This window comes from Macaca nemestrina, chromosome 9 (assembly GCF_043159975.1).
Source record: "Macaca nemestrina isolate mMacNem1 chromosome 9, mMacNem.hap1, whole genome shotgun sequence".
Classification (NCBI taxonomy): Eukaryota; Metazoa; Chordata; class Mammalia; order Primates; family Cercopithecidae; genus Macaca; species Macaca nemestrina.
In genome coordinates, this window is record NC_092133.1 from 114,379,932 (window position 1) to 114,400,567 (window position 20,636).

Genomic DNA, 20,636 nt, shown 5'->3' on the forward strand with positions numbered 1-20,636 from the left:
TGCCCCTGGAGTTTTGTTGGCAAGTCTCCCCAAAATGTTGTCTTCCCTTGCCTGCCAGGGAAGCAATATCAAAGGAGATGTGCCAGAAGTTTCCTCTGACATGCCTCTGGCCTCCGGGGCGTCGACTCCAGCCTGTACTCTAGGGCTGCTGTCACTAGGTCCTGGTGGCCCTTTCCGCGGCAGCGGGGTACCCAGCGAGGTGCTTGGGTCTCACTTCTCTTTCCACCCCCAAGGTCTAGCCCAGTGGGCACTCCAGAAATCCGAGTTGTTTGAATGGATTTAATTGTAACGACTTGTGGGTTCTTCATATCACAATTTGGTTGTGATCCATCCAGTACTTTTGCCCTCATCCTATATTACTCACAGGAGAAGCTGGTATTCTGTATTATAAGTTCTCTCTTTTTTTTCTCTCTCATCTATAACAATGCAAGCAGAAAGGTTCGTGTTTCAGTAACAAGTCCAATGGGATTTCTGTATATGGGGTTTTTGTACACATGCTTTTGCCAACCCAGGAAATTAAGGTGTGCCGCATGAAGTCAGTCACTTCATTATTGGAACTTTGCCTAAAATGGAGAAATTCATCTAGTGGTGCAATTTGACCTAAGTGTTTTACTCCAACATTCAGCTTCATCTTGGGTGACACATCTCAGGAGCAGTTTGCACTGTTGATCTCGGGAGCACTTTGCTATTGCTTCAGAGAGATCTCTGTCCCTCTTAGAGACACTCCCTATTGTAGGAGGTTTTGAAAGAGGCATTCTTTTTCCTCCTCATGTGCTTTTCCGCTTCTGAAAGTTGATCCTTTAATCCTGAACAAGTTTATAACCTGTGTCTAACTGGTTTTTGTGTAAATACAGTAAAAGAAATAGTTTTCATATTTGCTTTGGGATCATTGGTCTGCCCATGTCGCAGCCCTGGGTATATTCATTTCAGTCCATATTTTTCGGGGACTTTCCCTGTGCAGAGCTCCGGGTTGGATCCTGTGGGATGCAAGCCTATAGCGTATTCCCTGTCCTTGGCAATCTCTTTCCCAGAGTGATCTGGACAGGGACATAATGGAGCTATTTTACCAGTCAGAGTGGAAGGGATGAACAATAATAACATGCCGTCTATTATCACTGTGTGCCAGGCTTAATGCCAAGCTCTTTACCTCTACAATATATCATTTAATTATTTTTATTTTTTGAGACAGTCTTGCCCTGTCACCCAGGTTGGAGTGCAATGGCACGACCATGGTTCACTGTAGCCTGAAATTCCTGGGCTCAAAGCAATCCTCCTTCCTCAGCCTCCTGAGTAGCTGGGACTATAGGCACTCACTACTATGCCCAGCTAATTAAAAAAAAAAAAATTGTAGAGGCAGGGGTCTCACTATGTTTCTTAAGCTGGTCTTGAGCTCCTGGCCTCAAGGTATCCTCCCATTAAGGCCCCTTAAATAACTGGGATTACAGGTGTGAGCCACCACGCCCGGACTCTAATTATTACAGTAGCCCCCAAGAAATATTAGTGCAATTGTCTTCATTCTGCTGAGGAAAAAACTGAGGGTTAGAAATGCTTGCCCAAGCTTGGGCACATACCATGAAGTCAGGGGAGAGCTGGATTTGAACCTAGGTCTAGTTGACTTTGGTGCCCGTATTCATAACCACTGCTTTAGCCAGTGCAGCCCAAACTTGAATAGGAATCACCTGCAGTGTTGTTACTGCAGCGTCTGATTCAGTAGGTCTGCACTGGACTTAGAGAGGCAACAAACAGGATCCAGGTGATGCTGATTCCTCTGTCTGAGGACCTGCTTTGAGCTGCCTTAGGTTAAGTCTTTGCCACATGCCTGAGACGGAAGCAACCAGCTGGGGTGTGGGACTCGAAGGGGGCTTCTGAGGAGGAGAAGGAGTCTTTCAAGGCTTCTCCATTCCTCTGGGCTTTTCATGCCACCCCTTCCCGCTCTCTACCTACAAGGTTCTCTCCCGTTTGTCTTATTTTCCACCCTGCTCTTCTCCTGGCTTCTCCTCGTGTTGAAAATATCCTCAAGTTTCATCCATTCTAAATAAAGTTCCCCTTGACCTCAAGCGATCACTTCTTTCTTTCCTGCCCACTCGCTCCTCAGCACTGATCAGGAGCTCAGCCCTCTCCTCTTGGAGACCTTTCAAGACCTCCTGGTTACTTTGATGTGCCTGCAGCCTCCCTGGGATGGAGCCCCTCTCCGTGAGAATCCCATCTCAGGTCTAGTGAGGGTGATGAGACTCTGACTTCCATACTCAGCGTCCACAGCCTGCTGTGATCTTGACGTCTTCCGGTAGCCTTATTTTTAAAATCATTTTCTGTCTCTTTACTTGCTCAGCTTTCCTTCTTAAGGTCCATTTAAGATTTAAAAAAAAAAAAAATCCTGGTGTTCCTCTTTATAAGGTGAATTGTTTAACCTGTCCATTTCAGGTGGAATGCATTCATTTGGCTTTTAGAGCTGATTTTCTGTTGGTAATTAGACGTTAACTCCCAATTAGCTGTGTGAGAATTTGTATCCTCTGTATCTGCTATTGATAGAAAAGAACAATTCGGTTCTGGGCGAAGAACCAAAAGGCTTTTTGTGAATAATACACCTACGATTTGTGAACTGTGCATAGGTTCATCAGAGGCCTCTCGTTTCTTTCTGGACTTTCAATTATGTTCTGAGCATGGAAAGTTGGCAAATAACTTAGGCTTGGATGGATAGATACAGTCATTGAATAGAAAAACCATATTGATATTTTTAGGTTTCTATGATCTCACATACTTTAAATATTTCAAAATTTTAAGTAAATACTCTTTCATACATTCTGAAACATTTTATCTGATTTATCTCGTTTAGCCAAAAATTTAAGACATACACATTTTGCAATTGCACAGGTGTTACACACTTCAAAACAAACAAACCACTCCAGCCAAAACCCAAATGGGAGAGCAGTTGATTTTCAGTAGCTTAAAACATATGGAATTAAGAGGTAGGATATGAAAGCGAAAATGACATTTGAACATTTTAGTGGTTTTGGATATACATTTTCTTAGGAATTTTTTGTTTGAGTTAAGCTGATAGTTTAGTTTACTGTGTGCTACGTTGGTTACAAAATTCAGCTACATTTATTTATTTTGCAGTTAATTCAATTTTTTTGCAAATATTGCATCAGACATCTAAACCAGCTAATAACTCTATAGGTTTGAGCCAGGTTAGAAAAAAAGGCTTGGGTGTACCGTTAAGAAGCAGCTAGCTCTCCAAATTGCGCTGATTTTTAGTCTTAATTTCCCCCAGATGTTCATTTTAGCCACACACACATAACCATTTGGCTTTATGATTTCATACATTTTGTATTGAAAGTGCTGAATATTTTTAAATTCCGTGATTAGATAAAATTGGTAATTGTGCTTCAGAATAGGGTGACTAAGCTTCACGGTATGTACTTTACCCAACACAGGATTCTGCCATTTGAGATGGAATTTATGAATTTGGATTTGTATCAGGTCTTCACTCCAGAGGCGTCAAGGAACTTTCAGGCAGCAAACTATTTTTTTTTTTTTTTTTGAGACGGAGTCTGGCTCTGTCGCCCAGGCTGGAGTGCAGTGGCGCGATCTCAGCTCACTGCAAGCTTCGCCTCCCGGGTTCACGCCATTCTCCTGCCTCAGCCTCCCGAGTAGCTGGAACTACAGGCGCCCACCACCACGCCTGGCTAATTTTTTGTATTTTTAGTAGAGACGGGATTTCGCCGTGTTAGCCAGGATGGTCTCGATCTCCTGACTTTGTGATCCGCCCGCCTTGGCCTCCCAAAGTGCTGGGTTTACAGGCGTGAGCCACCGCACCCGGCCTCAAATACATATTATTAAATGCATATAAGTTTTATCAGTATGAATTCTAGGGGAAGAGAGAATTTCAGAAGATACAAAATGTAAACTGTGGGAGGGTACAAAGCCTAACAAGTGTTATATATATAACATATATATAACAAATATATATATATATAACAAACAATATATATATATTTTTTTTTGAGGCAAGTACAAGTCAAATACCCATCTCTCTCTATTTTTAAAATTCATGCTCTCTCTGCCATCATAAAATTCTACCTATAAAATATTGATTACCAAGGCAAAGGTTTATGTTGATATCAAGCAGGTGTTACAGAAATAAATCATTGGATCAACTTAACTTCTTTCTTACTTTCAGGCTTTGTCTTAGAACTTTATTAAACTTAGCAAAAGTTAAAAATAAAGGTAGTCTTTCCCGAAGACTTTGAGATGATTTTCGAAAGAGTTTAGTAACATTGGATGAACTACTGTGTGTCACTAATCGTGTCAAAGAGTCTAACTTACAACTGAAACTTTGGAGTCTGTAATCTCTCTGTGTGTTTTTTTTCTTTTTAAGACGATTCACCTGGTCACTTTATCACTGGGTGAAGCTGATTGTACACAAGCTGGAACATTAGCTGCCTTCCTGCCTACCTTTTTGTTAGTACTATTTTTAAGTTTAATTTTACACAAGTTGAAAGAGATTGCTTGGTTCATGGGGCCTTAAACATTTTTAACATTTGTCCTTCGCAAGATAATTATTTCATTAAAAGGAAATTACAATTTATTCAGTAGCTCTCCACATGAAAAATAATAATTGAATGGTAAATGGATGCCCTAAGATATGTGGAGAACAAATTACCGTGGTATTTTAATGGAGACAGTTTTCTAAGCTAATTTTTATGCATGTAGCATCTCCCTGGCTAACATGAGCATGGATGATAATTTCTACCATTAATGAGCTCAATTTTTTTTTTTTAAATGAGACTTTGTTTTTACTTTTAAAAAACAATAACCTAAGGCAGGTGAAGTCAAATTGTTATTTCAGGGAAGTTGTGTTTCAAATGAGCACTGTAAATGATTTTGTTGAGCAGATGTTTTTTGTTTTGTTTTGTTTTGTTTTTGAGACGAAGTCTCACTCTGTTTCCCAGGCTGGAGTGTGCAGTGGTATGATCGATCTCAGCTCATGGCAACCTCTGCCTCCCGCATTCAAGTGATTCTCCTGCCTCAGCCTCCTGAGTAGCTGGGATTACAGGTGCGCTGGCGCCACCACACCTGGCTAATGTTTGTATTTTTAGTAGAGATGGGGTTTTACCATGTTGGCCAGGCTGGTCTCGAACTCCTGACCTCAGGTGATCCACCCACCTCGGCCTCCCAAAGTGTTGGGATTACAGGTGTGAGCCACTGTGCCTGGGCAAGCAGATGGTTTTTCTGGGGTCCAAGAACAAGCTTTAGAATGTTAGAATATCTCCCCAAAACCATATGGAAAATGCTAGGGGTTTTTTTGTTTTTTGTTTTTTGTTTTTAGCTCATTTAATAAAGGAGAGCATCCATTGTTTTCATTACTTTTCTTAAAGGGGCTGTGACTCCCAAAAAGTGAAGAACAAATAAATGCATATGAGGAAAAGTCACATTCTGGTTAGTCGTATGTTTCTTAACAACAGGAGTACCTGCTGAGAAATGTGTCCTTGGGAGATTGCATCATTCTGCAACCATCATAGAGTGCATTTCCACAAACCTAAATGGTACAGCCCACCACATACTACAGTCGATGGTGTAGCCATTGTAATCTTAAGGGACCACCATGGCAAATGGCTGTTTCTTTTTTTGTTGTTGTTTTTGAGACAGAGTCTTGCTCTGTCACCCAGGCTGGAGTGCAGTGACGCAATCTCGGCTCACTGCAACCTCCCCCTCCCAGGTTCATGCCATTCTCCTACCTCAGCCTCCTGAGTAGCTGGGACTACAGGCACGTGCCACCATGCCTGGCTAATTTTTTTGTATTTTTAGTAGAGACGGGGTTTCACCGTGTTAGCCAGGATGGTCTCGATCTCCTGACCTTGTGATCCGACCGCCTCGGCCTCCTAAAGTGCTGGGATTACAGGTGTGAGCCACCGCGGCCGCCTGGTAAATGACTGTGTTTCCATAGAAACGAAGATCTTAGACGTGCCTGGATGGCTCCAGATAACACCCAGCTGAGCCTTATGGCTCCTAAGGGGTCCCATCCTCCCACTAAAATGAGATCAGGACAACCCATGGGGCCTGACTTAGTACTGGCCAGCAGAACAGGACAATCTCTTGATGGGTTTGTTCTCAAACTGGTACTGTTCTGTTGGGTAGCCCCTAGCCACTGAGGAATTAGACCTTAACCTTGACTTCATGTTAATTAGCCAGAATTGCAGAGGCCCCTTTTGTTGGACAGCACAGGACCAGAGGAAGTGGATTTGCACTTTGCATCTGCTGATAGGAATTGAAAAACTGCCTTGCATTGCCTATTGACCTATCCGTGTAATTTGTCATACCTGGATAGCAGAAGAAAAATCGAAAATTCTGTGTTTTTCAAAAGAAATGGAAGCTTATTGTATTAGGGACAAATTTTCTGGGGATTCCTTATTTCTTTCACATAGACACACACCCAGTGCAAGTGTGCACACACACACACACTCTCACACACACTGAATACAGTTTTGTAGGTTCTTTGTGTCCCGAAAACATAAAATATTGATTTCCGCATTTTGAATTACGGATCTGAAGATCCATGCAGTGCAGTCTCAGCATCAGTAATAACCCTCGAGTCGAATGCTCCAAGCTCACTTCACAAGGCAGCTCTCTTAGGGAGCGGTTTGCATGGAGGTGCTTTGAATTCCAGGACAGAGTGGTTTGGGGAACTAGGGGGATTGCAGTCTCTGTTGACAGTGTGTCCTTTGGCTGCTTGGTTGTTCTTTCCTAAAATTGTGTTTTGGTTTAAGGTCGTGGGGTTCTGTGAGAAATTAGTTTAAATTAGCGTTTTGCTTGTTTTTGCCTTTGACGTGTTTAAACGTACGGATAGAAACTAAAGTTGTCCTCTGGGAACCAGGGCTGTGATGTGCATGATTAGACCTTTCAGTGTTGATGGCCTGTGTGAGATCTTGTGATTACCCAGCGAACCGCGCCAAAGGCTCATCATTTATTCATTCCTTCCGATGATTTTGGAGTACCTGCTGTGGCTGCTAAGGATATCACGCATTTCCCTCCCAAATGTCTGCCACTCATAAACATCTGATGGTTTAGAATGTGTGTGGAGTTGAGCAGGATGATCATAAGAACAGACGGTGCGCTTGTCACCTGTACAAGCCACGTAGATTCCCAGGGAGTTTTCTCACCTGAAAAACAAGAGATTGACCTTCAGTGTTTCCAAGGTTCTTTGCTGCTCCCAAGCCTCTGATGTTTGTGTGTGTCCCTGTGTATGTGTGCTTGTGCGTGTTTCTGTATGTATGCATATTTGTGTGTGTGATTGTGTATGTGTGTTTGTGTGTGTGTGCATGTGGGCATGTATTTAGATTTTCCTCATAAACCCTTATTATTAAAATGAGCCCACAACAGAAGAGGATGAGAACTCTTGGGCTATGTAGGAAATGCAGGACCCGAGGGTGTCTTAGGATCAAAAAGGGGCCAGACCCCCAGTTCGTGGACATCCTCCTGCCGTGGGCCCACAGCCCATGTGGTTTTGTGAGGTCGCTTGAAAACCTGGTGAACCTGGAATGTGATTTTTAAACATGATTGTACTTTGTGGAAAGAGGCTGTTATTTTTTGTTAGAGGGATCTGGTCATCTTTTCTGCTCTGTTATCTTTGTTTATGCTCTCATGAGAGTCATGGTTCCCTCTGCACCTTGGGCTCGGCCTGCTGTGGGGTAACCCCTGTTTCCCAAGCACGGTGGGCCCCCTCACTCTGCCTTCACATCTGTGTTCTCCTCCATCTGCTCTGCAATGTCCTCCCTGCCAGCGCACCAAGCTCTCCAGCCTCAGGGAACTTGCTTCCTTGGTTGGGAAATTCGCCTTGGGATTAAGCGTTCCTGCCTTCACCCTCTCGCAGCACTTTCCTAGCTCAGAGCAGTCTCACAGAACGTGCCAGTGTCATTGGGTACAGAATACCATAGGCAAGTGAGATCGTTCTCCATTGCATTTCTTTTTAACTACAGTTCGAGTGATTTTTCAGAAGTGCAACAAGATTTACCTGATTCTTATATGGAGGTAGTGATGTATTATTAAATACACAGAATACAAAGGCAAGGATGGGTGGGGCATGCACCTGTAATCCCAGCACTTTGGAAGGCCAAGATGGGAGGATTGCTTGAGGCCAAGAGTTCAAGACCAGCCTGGGAAATATAGTGAGACCCCATCTCTACCAAAAAAAAAAAATTTTTTAAGAACAAAAAATCAAAGTTGAAAAGTTTATTTAAAAAGTCAGGGATAGGCTGGGCACGGTGGCTCACACCTGTAATCCCAGCACTTTGGGAGGCCGAGGTGGGTGCATCACAAGGTCAGGAGTTTGAGACCAGCCTTGCCAACATGGTGAAGCCCCATCTCTACTAAAAATACAAAAAATAGCTGGGCGTGGTCGTGGGCGCCTGTAATCCCAGCTACTCAGGAGGCTGAGGCAGGAGAATCGTTTGAACCCAGGAGGCAGAGGTTGTAGTGAGCTGAGATCGTGCCATTGCATTCCAGCCTGGGCGAGACTCTGTCTCAAGAAAATAAAAATAAAAACAAAAGGCAGGGATAATACCTCACTTCCCCTGCTTAACTCTAGCATCAAGAGTAGATGAACACACAAGTTGAATTGGATGAGGTGACTGTATATCAAAAACAATTCAGCTCAGCTGTTGCACTGAATGAATGTTTTTAAAATAACCGCACAGTTGACTATCCGAGTTGCCACGTGCCCTTATTTGGTTTGTCAGAGGGTGGGTGAATATTTAGGGACACTATAAGGAGAGTCCTCTCCTTTCTGTCCCACCTCTTTCCTTTTACTCTTTCTCCCCCTTTCCCTTCCTCTCTTTTCCTTTCTTCTCTTTCTTTTCCTTCCTTTTCCTTCTCTTTTCCTCTCCTCTTTCCTTTTCATCTCTTCCTATATTCTCTTTTCTCTTATTCTCTTTCTGTCTCTCCCTTTTCATCTTCAAGACATAACAACATGGCTATGGATATCTGTAAGTTTGACTGATTTTAACGTGTGCAATGATAATTTTTAAAACATGCATAGTATATACATAATATGTCTCCATTTACACAGTTCTGATGGCTTTCTTAATATTGCTAATTGCTAATACTAAAAAAACTTCTAAAAATTATTGTAACTTGAAACATGAATTCTGTTTTCTAGGCCTCATGATACCTTGTGGAAAGAGGCTGTTATTTCTTCTTGGAATTGGTCATTTTTTTCTTCTCCGTTATCTTTGTTTATATATGTATCATACATGTATGTACGAGTAACAGCCAAAAAAATCTACATTTAAAAAAATGTAGTTTGCAGTAATCTTTTTAAAAATGTAGTTTGTCATAATATTTTTTAAAATGTAGTTTGTAATGAGGAGAAAATGAGTACATGACAATCTAGTTTAATTTTAGTAGAGCAAAAGTTAAAATCAAACCTCAGCTTCTGCTTTGGTGTTTGTTAACTCAAATTTAAAATTAGACATGTGGTAATTATTTGGCAGTTCTGGCTTTCTCAGGGAAACCATATCATATTGTATGTGTGTGTGCTGGCCTTTAAAAATAGATATTGCCACGAAGCTCATCATCTATATTCATGGCCGATCCCTGGAAGTGGTGGGCTTTGGAAAGCAGGGCTGTGAGTTTGACTCTTACATTTCCAGGGATCTCTCCATTCCAGCTTTGGTTCCCGTCAGTCCATCTGTGGTCAAAGCTCTTTTGTTTTCAAAACTAACTGCTGAAGAGTAAACACTCTTGACCCCGACTGTAAATATTTGTCATACGTCTGGTTAGTTTTAGTTTTAACCGAACAAAATCATTTTGGCAGAAGAGTCATTAAAGTTTGCACAAAATCCTGACCTTCACATCCCTGGTTTTCCTCATGCAGGCATCCACAGCGAGTCACAATCCATTTGAAAACATTTCTTCTCTGGGACTGAAAATCTCCTAAAACGTGTATTCTTCAGCAAACAAAGTATCTGGTAGAATGTAAATGTGGATGACCGGGGGAATGCAATTTTTTTTTTTTTTTTTTTTTTGCGCTTAATGATTTCTGTCAGTCCTCTAAGACATTCAAAGAATTATCACGGCTTCCAGTTTAAATTCTGTCGCCTCTGGCCATGGCCATGGTTTGTCCTGTTTTTGAATATCTTTCCATTCAGGGGTTTGATTGTTACTGGGCTACTTGAGACAAAGCTACCTGGATCTTGAGTTGCCACTTTTAGCCCCAAATCCCCTTCCTACCTGCGTATGGGGCAGTGGAGCATGTGGTGGCCACAGTGGAGCACTTGGTGGCCACACTGGCTCTGTGTTAAGATGTTTGCTGACAATTAGCTGTCTACAGTGGCCTATGCCTGTAGTCCCAGCTACCCAGGAGGCTGAGGGGGCGGGAAGTCCTGGAGTCCAGGAGTTGGAGGCTACCGTGAGCCATGATGGCTCGACCTGTCTACGATGGCGACACCCTGCCTCAAAAAAAAAAAAAAAAAAAAAAAAAATCTGCCGAAAGAACTTATTTGTAACCAGGAAGGGAAGGAGTAGTCCAGGGTTTGGGGCAGAGCCTATTGCCTCTGAACAGACCCAGTAATTCTCTGGGGACTGCTTGTACACTTGTATCTGGGTAGTCGTCACACATGACTCAAAAGAAGGCATTTGGGCTTTGAAGATGGTCAAGAGCGTCCAGGCTAGGCCAGGCATGGTGGGTCTGTGTGAGAAGGAGAGCTTAGGAAGGCGGGGGTCTGAACATGCTTTGACTTTTGCTTTGTGCAACCAGTAATCCAGAAGAATCCTGCCTGAAGCCCCAGAGGCTGTGCCTCTTCTTTTCAGCAGGGTGGCGTATCGTCAGGGAGCTGCAAACAGCCTGTTGCAGTCAGAAAAGATGGTATTTTCCTTTCCACAGCTTTATGGACATAAAATAAAACTTGAATTGGACAAACAATACAATAAATCCTCCTTTCCCAAAAATTACGAGTTGAGGTCATGGTTCCTAATCGGAACTGTGTGCAGCTGTTGGATTTTTGGCGCTTTCTAGAGCTTTCACTAAAATCAAATGCATTTAAATACCCTGCCTCCTCAAGAGGACGGGATCAGGCCGCCTCCCCGGGAGCACAGCGCTCTCCTGCCTGTGTCAGCGAGCTCCTTACAACAGTCTCGGTGCACGCCGCTGCACAGCAGTGCTCGCACCGCCACTTTCTCATGGATTAGAGGCTGCAGGATGTTTTCGTGTGGCCCAGGATAATGTAATGATGGCTGGTACTTTAGGACTTGAAAACCTCTTAATGTCTTGGCCAGACTGTGGACTATTCTTTTAGGCGTCTGTCTTTTAAATCAGATATCTCCATTTGCTGTCAAATTTGGCCTGCATTGGCCAGCTTTCTTATTTCTATTGTTCCATAGAGAGCCACACTGAAACTGATTTGAGAAAAGTGTAATCTCTATTGAAAATTCGGAGTCCACCAGTAACAAGTAGACTGTATATTTTGGAGGGTCCTCTGAAGGCTCACAGTCACTGTCACCTCATAACGATCCTTCCAAGGAATCTCCAAAAAGTAGTTTACATCTATATCCTTGATGGATATTTTCTTGTTAAGTAGACAGAATTTCTTTTTGTTTTCTTTCTTTCTTTCTTTCTTTCTTTCTTTCTTTCTTTCTTTCTTTCTTTTTTTTTTTTTTTAGACGGAGTCTCGCTCTGTCACCCAGGCTGGAGTGCAGTGGCCGGATCTCAGCTCACTGCAAGCTCCGCCTCCCGGGTTCCCGCCATTCTCCTGCCTCAGCCTCCCCGAGTAGCTGGGACTACAGGCGCCCGCCACCTCGCCCGGCTAGTTTTTTGTAGTTTTTAGTAGAGACGGGGTTTCACAGTGTCAGCCAGGATGGTCTCGATCTCCTGGCCTCGTGATCCGCCCGTCTCGGCCTCCCAAAGTGCTGGGATTACAGGCTTGAGCCACCGCGCCCGGCCACTTTCTTTTCTTTTCTTTTCTTTTCTTTTCTTTTCTTTTCTTTTCTTTTCTTTTCTTTTCTTTTCTTTTCTTTTTTTCTTTTCTTTTCTTTTCTTTTCTTCTTTTCTTTTCTTTCTTTTTAGTTTAGTTTTCCTCTTGTTGCCCAGGCTGGAATGCAATGGCATGATCTCAGCTCACCACAACCTCCGCCTCCCAGGTTCAAGCGATTCTCCTGTCTCAGCCTCCCAAGTAGCTGAGACTACAGGCACACACCATCACACCTGGCTAATTTCTTGTATTTTTAGTAGAGACAGGGTTTCACTGTGTTAGCCAGGATGGTCTATCTCCTGGCTTCATGATCCACCCACCTCAGCCTCCCAAAGTGCTGAGATTATAAGTGTTAGCCACCGCACCCAGCCGACAGAATTTCTTAATGTGAATGTGCTTTTTCTCTAATTGACTTGGGTTTAAATAGCCAGACAGCATCATAAAGAACATTATGCACACACCTGTCACAGTGCACACAGGTATACACCTGTTGAGGACCTGGAATATTCTAGAAGTGGAGGCATGGCTTTTCTGTGGGCCTGGTCCCAGGCAGAGGAAAAACATTGCTTGGGTCTTCTCTGGCTCTATTCTTTACTCTGTTGTTTTAGGATCAGGCAAAATAATTGACTACTGAAATTTAAAGTAAAACTTACTGCTTTCAAGAGAAATACATTAGAAATACAAGTGCCATGCTCTTGTCAGAGAAGAAAAAACTCCTTCTTTACCCTCTTGTGCAGTGACCAGGGGCCTGCAGATGTAACTGACAAAAGTCAGGTTCACAGCAGAAAAGAATATAAATGTTATTAATAATTTATATGCATGGGAGTTTGCAGGAAAGAAGTAACACTCAAAGAAGAGATCAGACTTGGGAGCTTATATACCCTTCTTCATAAAAGAAAGGAGCTTTGGGCTTCAAGGGATGATCAATTGTGGGGAAGCAACTGGGAAATACATGGGGAAACTAGGGGAAGATAAGGGTTATTTTAGTGAGATTTGTTTGTACAGACTTATCTCCAACTCAGGGTTAAGAGCTGTACTTCAGCCAGGTGCGGTGTCTCATGCCTGTAATCCCAGCACTTTGGGAGGCTGAGGTGGGTGGATCACCTGAGGTTAGGAGCTCAAGACCAGCCTGGCCAACATGGTGAAACCCTGTCTCTACTAAAAATATAAAAATTAGCCATGCATCATGGCTTGGGCCTTGGGATAGTCCCAGCTATCCAGGAGGCTGAGGCAGGATAACTACTTGAACCTGGGAGGCAGCGGTTGAAATGAGCAGAGATCACGCCACTGCACTCCAGCCTAGGTGTGACAGAGCGAGACTCCATCTCAAACAAAATAAAAAAGAGTTGCACTTCCCCTTCCTGGTACAGGAGTGGGAGACACCTGAACAAAGGGAAGTGTATGCCCTGCTTTTAGGCAGAAAAGGTGGGGGCAGAGATCCTCAGTTGCCTTCAACTCAGAATAATCCTTATGCCAGAGTGGCATATTTTGAGATAGTGTGTTCCAGACCCTGCTTCATGCTTTACATAAAAAATGTCAGTGCAGTACAATAAATTCTAATATCAGATTACTCTGTTTTCAGTGTGACATTTTGTTTATTGGAATCTGTCTTGTATGTCAGTTTATTGTATATTTTATTTGATTTTGGACTAACTTGCGTGTATTTTATGTATCATAATTGCCTGAACTTCAGTGTTATAGAACGAGTTTACATGTTTTTGTTTTAAAAATGGAAATACAGGCTGGGTGTGATGGCTCACGCCTATAATCCTAACACTTTGGGAGGCCAAAGTGGTCATATTGTCTGAGCGCAGGAGTTCAAGACCAGCCTGTGCAACATGGTAAAACCCTGCCTCTACTAAAATACAAAAATTAGTTGGGCAAGGTGGCACACACCTGTAGTCCCAGCTACTTGGGAGACTGAGGCATGAGAATCGCTTGAACCCAGGAGGAAAATAAAAAGGAAATGCAATTTCTCAAATAGTAAAGGTTTAATAAGCCACCCACCTATGTGCTGAAATAACCTTGAATTGATAAAGATTTAAACAAAAACTAAATGTGGTCATCTTTAGAAGCATATTATTTAGATAGGGGATATCATGTCATGTCATTGCAAATCGTGTAGGAAAAGCATCACCTTCTGTTTAAATTTGCTTGGCTGAAATGAATGTAAGGAAGTCAGTGTGGGAGTTTATGGCAAACTCTGAATTATTCTGAAAATAGGATATTTCAAAGAGGCAGATATCTCTAAATAAATCTAAACAGGATTTGGAAAACATTTTTGTACTTAAATTTGATATTATGCCTGATATTTAGGACTTCTAACCGTTACTGCCCAATGCTTGGTACATAGCAGATGCTCAATAAATATTTGTGAAATGAAGAAATGAATGAATGGAACACACGTACTTGAATGAGCAGAAAGACTGAAAGTACACAGAGCTGAAAGCCTGTTTGATTTCTTCATCTGTCAAGCTCCCTAGTGAAAATTTACTTTGTGACAGTTCTGATTCATTCAAATCTTCTCCAGAAGGAAATAAGTGTTTTTGTTTTAGACAGTTCCATTTTTATACTGCAGGTGACAAGTGAGGAATAACCAGCTTTAACTTTTAACACAATGAGTAATTAAACACAGAAGGTACTGCCAACAAAATTGAAATCAAATCTGTCATTTGATCCAGTGCTGTGTTGCATTTGCTTTGTGAATTGGTGGGGAAAATATGCTAAATAGTAATACACCGTTGAATGTTAAGAAACAGCTGGGAGAATTAGGATAACTTTAAAGGGCTAAGAAGCAAGGTGGCAAACATCTAGAAAAGTCTTTAATTAAAGCTAAAGCAAATGAAATAAGATCAATCCTTCGATTGTGATATGATAGGTTTTTAAAAGATAGCAATTGTTTGCTCTGTTTCTTAAATAGATGCTGTCATCTACCTTAAAAGCTTTGCTAACCTGGAGGCTGACTGCAGGCCTTCTCTGTGGCCACTAAAGCTACTAGTGTTGGTTCAAATTCCAGCACTTTTTGTTATGACTTGTATTAGCATGAGGGGATAACTTAACTTCTGCCTCAATTACCTCATCTGTAAAATGGGAATGATAATAGTACATAGCATATAGAGTTGTTATGAGGATCAAATGGATTTATGCCTGTAGAACACCAAAAGTGCCACTTGCAACATGGGCATGTTTATTGAATGATGATGATTAATCCTCATTAGGACCCAGCTGATTTGTAGATTTTGTTTTAGCCATAAGCTGCAAGGATTTTTTTTTTATACTTTAAGTTCTGGGATACATGAGCAGAACATGCAGGTTTGTTACATAGGTATACATGTGCCATGGTGGTTTGCTGCACCCATCAACCCATCGTCTACATTAGGTATTTCTCCTAATGCTATCCCTCCCCTATCCCCCGACCCTCCGACAGGCCCCAGTGTGTGACGTTCCCCTCCCTGTGTCCATGTGTTCTCATTGTTCAACTCCCACTTAGGAGTGAGAACATGTGGTGTTTGGTTTTCTGCTCCTGTGTTAGTTTGCTGAGAATGATGGTTTCCAACTTCATCCATGTCCCTGCAAAGGACATGAACTCATCGTTTTTTAGGGCTGCATAGTATTCTATGGTGTGTATGTGCCACGTTTTCTTTATCCAGTCAATCATTGATGGGCATTTGGATTGGTTCCAAGTCTTTGCTATTGTGAACAGTGCTGCACTAAACATATGTGTGCATGTGTCTTTATAGTAGAATGATTTATAATCCTTTGCATATGTATCCAGTAATGGGATTGCTGGGTCAAATGGTGTTTCTGGTTCTAGATCATGCTGCAAGGATTTTTTTTTTAACTAAAATGTTATTGTAATTCTTTTTGTAACTTTGGTGTTAAAAGTAAATGATTTGAGCCTATGATTTCCATGAAATATTGGGAAATGATTTAATATCCTTTAACTTAAGAAAAAATGGCTTTAAAAGGTTCTGTCATGGTATCATTAGTGATAATAGAAAGCTCCTGTTCCTAGTGCCTTAGTGGCCATTCCAGAGCCAGTTTCCTGAGGAGGCTGAGCTCAGTGCCTAAGACTTAGCCATGATTCTGCAGCTGATTCACGGAGGAAACCTTGACCACAGTGGTCTCATACATTCCATAAGGGGAAAGGAAAACTTTCCTACTGATGAGTTGGCTGGGTTTTTGGAATTCATATGTAAGGTGATTGTCTGGATTTTAGTACCCTTAGGTCAATCCTTCAAAAAATACATAAAAGAAGAGAATATTCTAATGGCTACAATGTCCAATTATAAGTGAGTATCTGCATATTTATTCATCCAGGGAAAATTCTGGATTGACTGAAATAAAATATTTCAACTAGTGCCATATCACCATGGGTTTGGAACAGATCATCATTCATCAAGGTTATTGTTTTCCAAACTGCATGATCATTAGAACTGCTTGATAAATGGCCAGGCCCCACACCTGTAATCCCAGCACTTTCAGAGGCCTATGCAGGAGGATCACTTGAGCCCAGCAGTTCAAGACAAGCCCTGGCAACATAGTGAGACCTCCATCTTTACAAAAAAAATTTTTTTTAAGTAGCTGGGCATGGTAATATGCACTTGTAATCCCAGCACTTTGCAAGGCTGAGGCAGAAGCATTGCTTGAGCCCAGGAATTCAAGGTTGTAGTGAGCCTTGATTGTGCCACTGCACTCCAGCCTGAGCAACAGAGCAACACCCCACTCTAAATAAATAAATAAAATACTTGATAAACCTCTTGAAAAATGTGGCTTTCTGCTCCCCACCCAGACCTATGTACTCAAAACCAGAGGAGGGTAGGGATTATCAACCTCTCCGCTGTACCGGAGCATCACTCATTTGGCCCTCATCCCTCCTTCTTTTTTTTTTTTTTTTTTTTGAGATGGAGTCTCGCTCTGTTGCCAGCCTGGAGTGCAATCGCACGATCTCTGCTCACTGCAACCTCTGCCTCCCTGATTCAAGTAATTCCCCTGCTTCAGCCTCCCAAGTAGCTGGTACTAGTACTACAGGCACGTGCCACCACACCCAGCTAGTTTTTGTATTTTTAGTAGGGACCGGGTTTCACCATGTTGGCCAGGATGGACTCAATCCCTTGACCTTGTGATCCGCCCACCTCGGCCTCCCAAATTGCTGGGATCACAAGCGTGAACCACCATGCTCAGCCTCATACCTCCTTCTATAGCATCTTGGCCCAGTGGCCATCCAGCCATGAGCTTGGGCGAACCCACCAGCATGGGGCTTTGTGAACATTGTCCTAATTGTCCTGTACAGATTAGACATTTGTGACTAGGAAAAGCACACTTACTAAGGATCTACGTTTTTGAAAGTTTTTGAAATCTTTTTTCCTTTGCTATGTGTTTTTCTTAACTGCATAACATAAATCTCTTAGAAAATCACATTTAAAATCCAAGAGAACTCACGATGTCCTCTTCTTGTGTTTTCTGGGTACAGAGCTCCAGAGCTGTTTCTTTGAAATACTAGTTATCCGTTGAACCTAAGCATATTTGGCAGAGCACCCTGGGAGGACAGCACTGCCCCCAAACTCTGAGTCTCACAAGGAGAGAGATCATTTATGAGCGTGCAAGTGATGCCCCTATAATTCCACCCAGCCCACCAAAGAGCTCACTTCCGACTCCATCCCTGATATCATGGATGATGTAAAGAATGGTCAGTCATTCCACTGCCTGATGGTGCAATGGTCAGTCATTCCACTGCCAATACACAAGAAGTTAGAAAGGAGATAAACAGAGAGCAGGGAACTCTAAAATATTTTCCCTGAGAATCACTTGGAACAAGGGGTCTTATTACTTCTCTGTTGGCTGTTGAGGATCTATAGTCGGTTGTAACTGTCCGTGCTCCTCCTATTCCCTGGGACTCCTGCTCCAATGACCTCACCACCTGGCTGGCACATGCTACCCTGGGGTGGAAGCACATTCTCTTATGACTTGCAATGGGAAAAAGGACTAAGGATTGATTTTTTTTTCCTGAGATAGCTGAGGAGGTGAGTCCTGCCAACATCTGAGCTACCCCCCAGGGCAGGCAGAATATTTCTGGAGAAAAACGAGCCAACATATTGCAAACAGATTCCACGGCATTCCAAACCCCACCCTCCCACTGGGCCACTTGGTATCTCCTGGAGCGTAAAGTCCATGGAATGAGAGATTCTCCCGCTGGTTCTGGTGTGGCCCCGTTTTCTAATAATACCCATCTGTAGTCTTAAGCCTCTAAGCTGTCCCAAGGGTAGGGGGTCTCAGGGAATCAGTTGGCTCCAGTCACCTCAAAGGATTCACTCTGAGTTCTGACTGGTTGAGACCAGAAGTTCTTGTAAGTAGCAGCTTTGTCTCTGAGATGCTCCTTTGCCTCATCTGCACGATTCTGCAGAGCTGGGGTCCTGCTTGCCTTTTAACCACATCTGACAATAACTACCCTTACCTTTTGCTACCCCTTGAATTCAGACTTCTTTACCTTTGGCACTGGTTTGCTCCTGATTCCTCTCCAAAATATTCTAGAATGCTAAAAAATGTCAAGTGATTTTTATCTTACACAAGGGCCAGTGTTTGAACTGTCATATGTTATAGGGACACGCCTGTCGGAGCTAAAATGAGACTTATTACATGTCGTCCTGCTTGGCAGCAGTGGGGGATGAGTAACCACTTGACACATTCCTGCATTACCCCCACCGCGGTTCCTATTCGAGACAGGAACAGTACCCCCACCGCGGTTCCTATTCGAGACAGGAGCAGTGGCCATACCAGCATCCAGTCCTTATGTTTAAAACAGATCAAGCCTCTACAAAGAGGGAGTTTTAAGTGCTTTTAGACATTTTTTGAAAGTGTGAAGGAGCAGTGTACTGAAGATAGTGAACAAGCTTCCTTCTCACTAAACAAGAGTAAACCAAGAATTGCATTCAGAGGGATATAGGCAAGGCACGAGTAGATGGCGGAAGTGTAGATCATGCTCCAACGAGGATACTTGACTGAGGGAGGAGGGGGCGACATTCCTCTCAGGCACTTAGTGAGCTGGGTATGAGTGTTACTTATTGGTATCCAAAAAGGCAACTAGAAATCAAGGTGATTTAGGTGGAAAAAGCAGAAGATTGTCCATGGTAATTATGAAGTAGCTGATGTCTCTGGGCACAAAAGTGAGCTGAACACGGTTACGGGCCAGTGTGCTTTGGGTAGCAGAGAACCTCCTTCAGCAGCTCAGAAGTGCAGGAGCGAGACTGCACCGAAAGAATCACAAGTGATGCACTGCACAGGAGTTATGGGAGGTGCGGAGCCAGGGGCTGAGGGAGTCTGGGAAGGTTTCATGGGCACAGAGGGTGGGTGGGATTTTCATTCATGAAAAGATGGAGGTTGGTGGGAAGGAGGAAAGGACACATGAAGGTAGAATGGGCCGGGTGCGGTGGCTCACGCCTGTAATCCCAACACTTTGTGAGGCTGAGGCGGGAGGATCATTTGAGGCCAAGAGTTTGAAATCAGCCTGGGCAACATGGTGAAACCTCATCTCTACTAAAAATATAAAAGTGAGCCAGGCATAGTGAAGCATGCCTGGAGAATTGTTTAAACCCAGGAAGTGGAGGTTGCAGTGAGCTGAGGATCATGCCACTGCACTCCAGCCTGGATGACAGAGCGAGACCCTGTCTTGAAAAAAAAAAAAAAAATGCAGAATGAATGGAGCTTGTTTGGGCAGGGGAGAGTCTTCAATGACAAGACAAGTGGTATGTGTTTATGGGATTGTGGAAAAAAACAGATGCTCTGGCCCTGTGGAGGATGGAGAAGAGGAGGAGACACCACCAGAGGTAGTTCAGAGGCTACTGTGATTGTACAAGTCTCAAATTCTGTGATGATGGCAGTAAGAAGGAAAAGGAAGGGATGAGGGTGGGGCATGAGGGAAGAATTGCCCAGGTTGAGGAACTGACTGGAGATAGAGATCTGCAAGAAGTCAGAGTTACAAGTGGGACAAAGTACTCAGATTGGCAGGGAACCCGCCACAGTGTGGAAATGAGAACAGGGTGAGGGTTGCTCTGACTTCACCATGATGAGCCTGTCCGGTCCTTACTAGTCTCTCAGTGGGAGGGAGGTCACAGTGTCACAGGATCCTTAGGGTGTCACTTCACCAGCCAGAAACCTCTGTGACTGGTGGTGCCTTTGCTTGAGTTATAGTCCAGGCACGCTGGCTGCTGCAGCAGGGTGGGAAGCTCCATGTGCCAGCTCCCTTCGAGGCTGCGGCTGGACCAGATGTATCACAAGTGACTTCCGCTGTCGGCACCAGCATCTGGATGAGGGGAATGTGGTGGCGCCTGAAAGCTCGGAGACACCAAGAACTGCAGAGGCCCCAGATAGGTGTTACAGCATGTCACAGCCATGGCTCAGCGAGCGCCAAGGGCTGGGCTTCCAGAAGAGCTGTAGCTCTTCCCTACTTCTTGTTACCTACAGTGTGATGAGTGGGGGGACATGTTTCAGCCCATTTGTGTTACAGCTCTTTCAGTCCCACCACCTTGCTCTGGCCTGTGGCTCATGGGCTGGACCAGTCCCACTGCTGCTTCCCATCATGTGGGGTGGCCACTCGGCACCAGCAGAGGGTGGGAGGGCTATAGTGTTACAGCAGCTCTAGCTCAGGGAATCCTGAGGTTTGGGCCCCCAGAAGGG

The 20,636-nt window shown here is 43.4% G+C and overlaps 1 protein-coding gene across 20 annotated transcripts in view; it reads left to right on the plus strand.

Annotated features, from left to right (window-relative positions):
- Positions 1-20,636, plus strand: part of LOC105480065 (supervillin) — a 272,318-nt gene that overhangs the window by 103,242 nt on the left and 148,440 nt on the right. For 3 of the 20 annotated variants that reach the window (XM_071070287.1, XM_071070289.1, XM_071070291.1), the window contains exon 1: positions 8,790-8,981. The exons of 6 other annotated variants lie outside the window; for them this stretch is intronic. In XM_071070287.1, the coding sequence (XP_070926388.1) occupies positions 8,966-8,981 (16 nt within the window). In that variant the 5' untranslated portion in view covers positions 8,790-8,965. Of the gene's footprint in view, positions 1-8,789; positions 8,982-20,636 lie in introns of those variants that run through there. 11 more of the 20 variants (XM_071070303.1, XM_071070304.1, XM_071070305.1 and 8 more) reach the window with 8 other exon arrangements.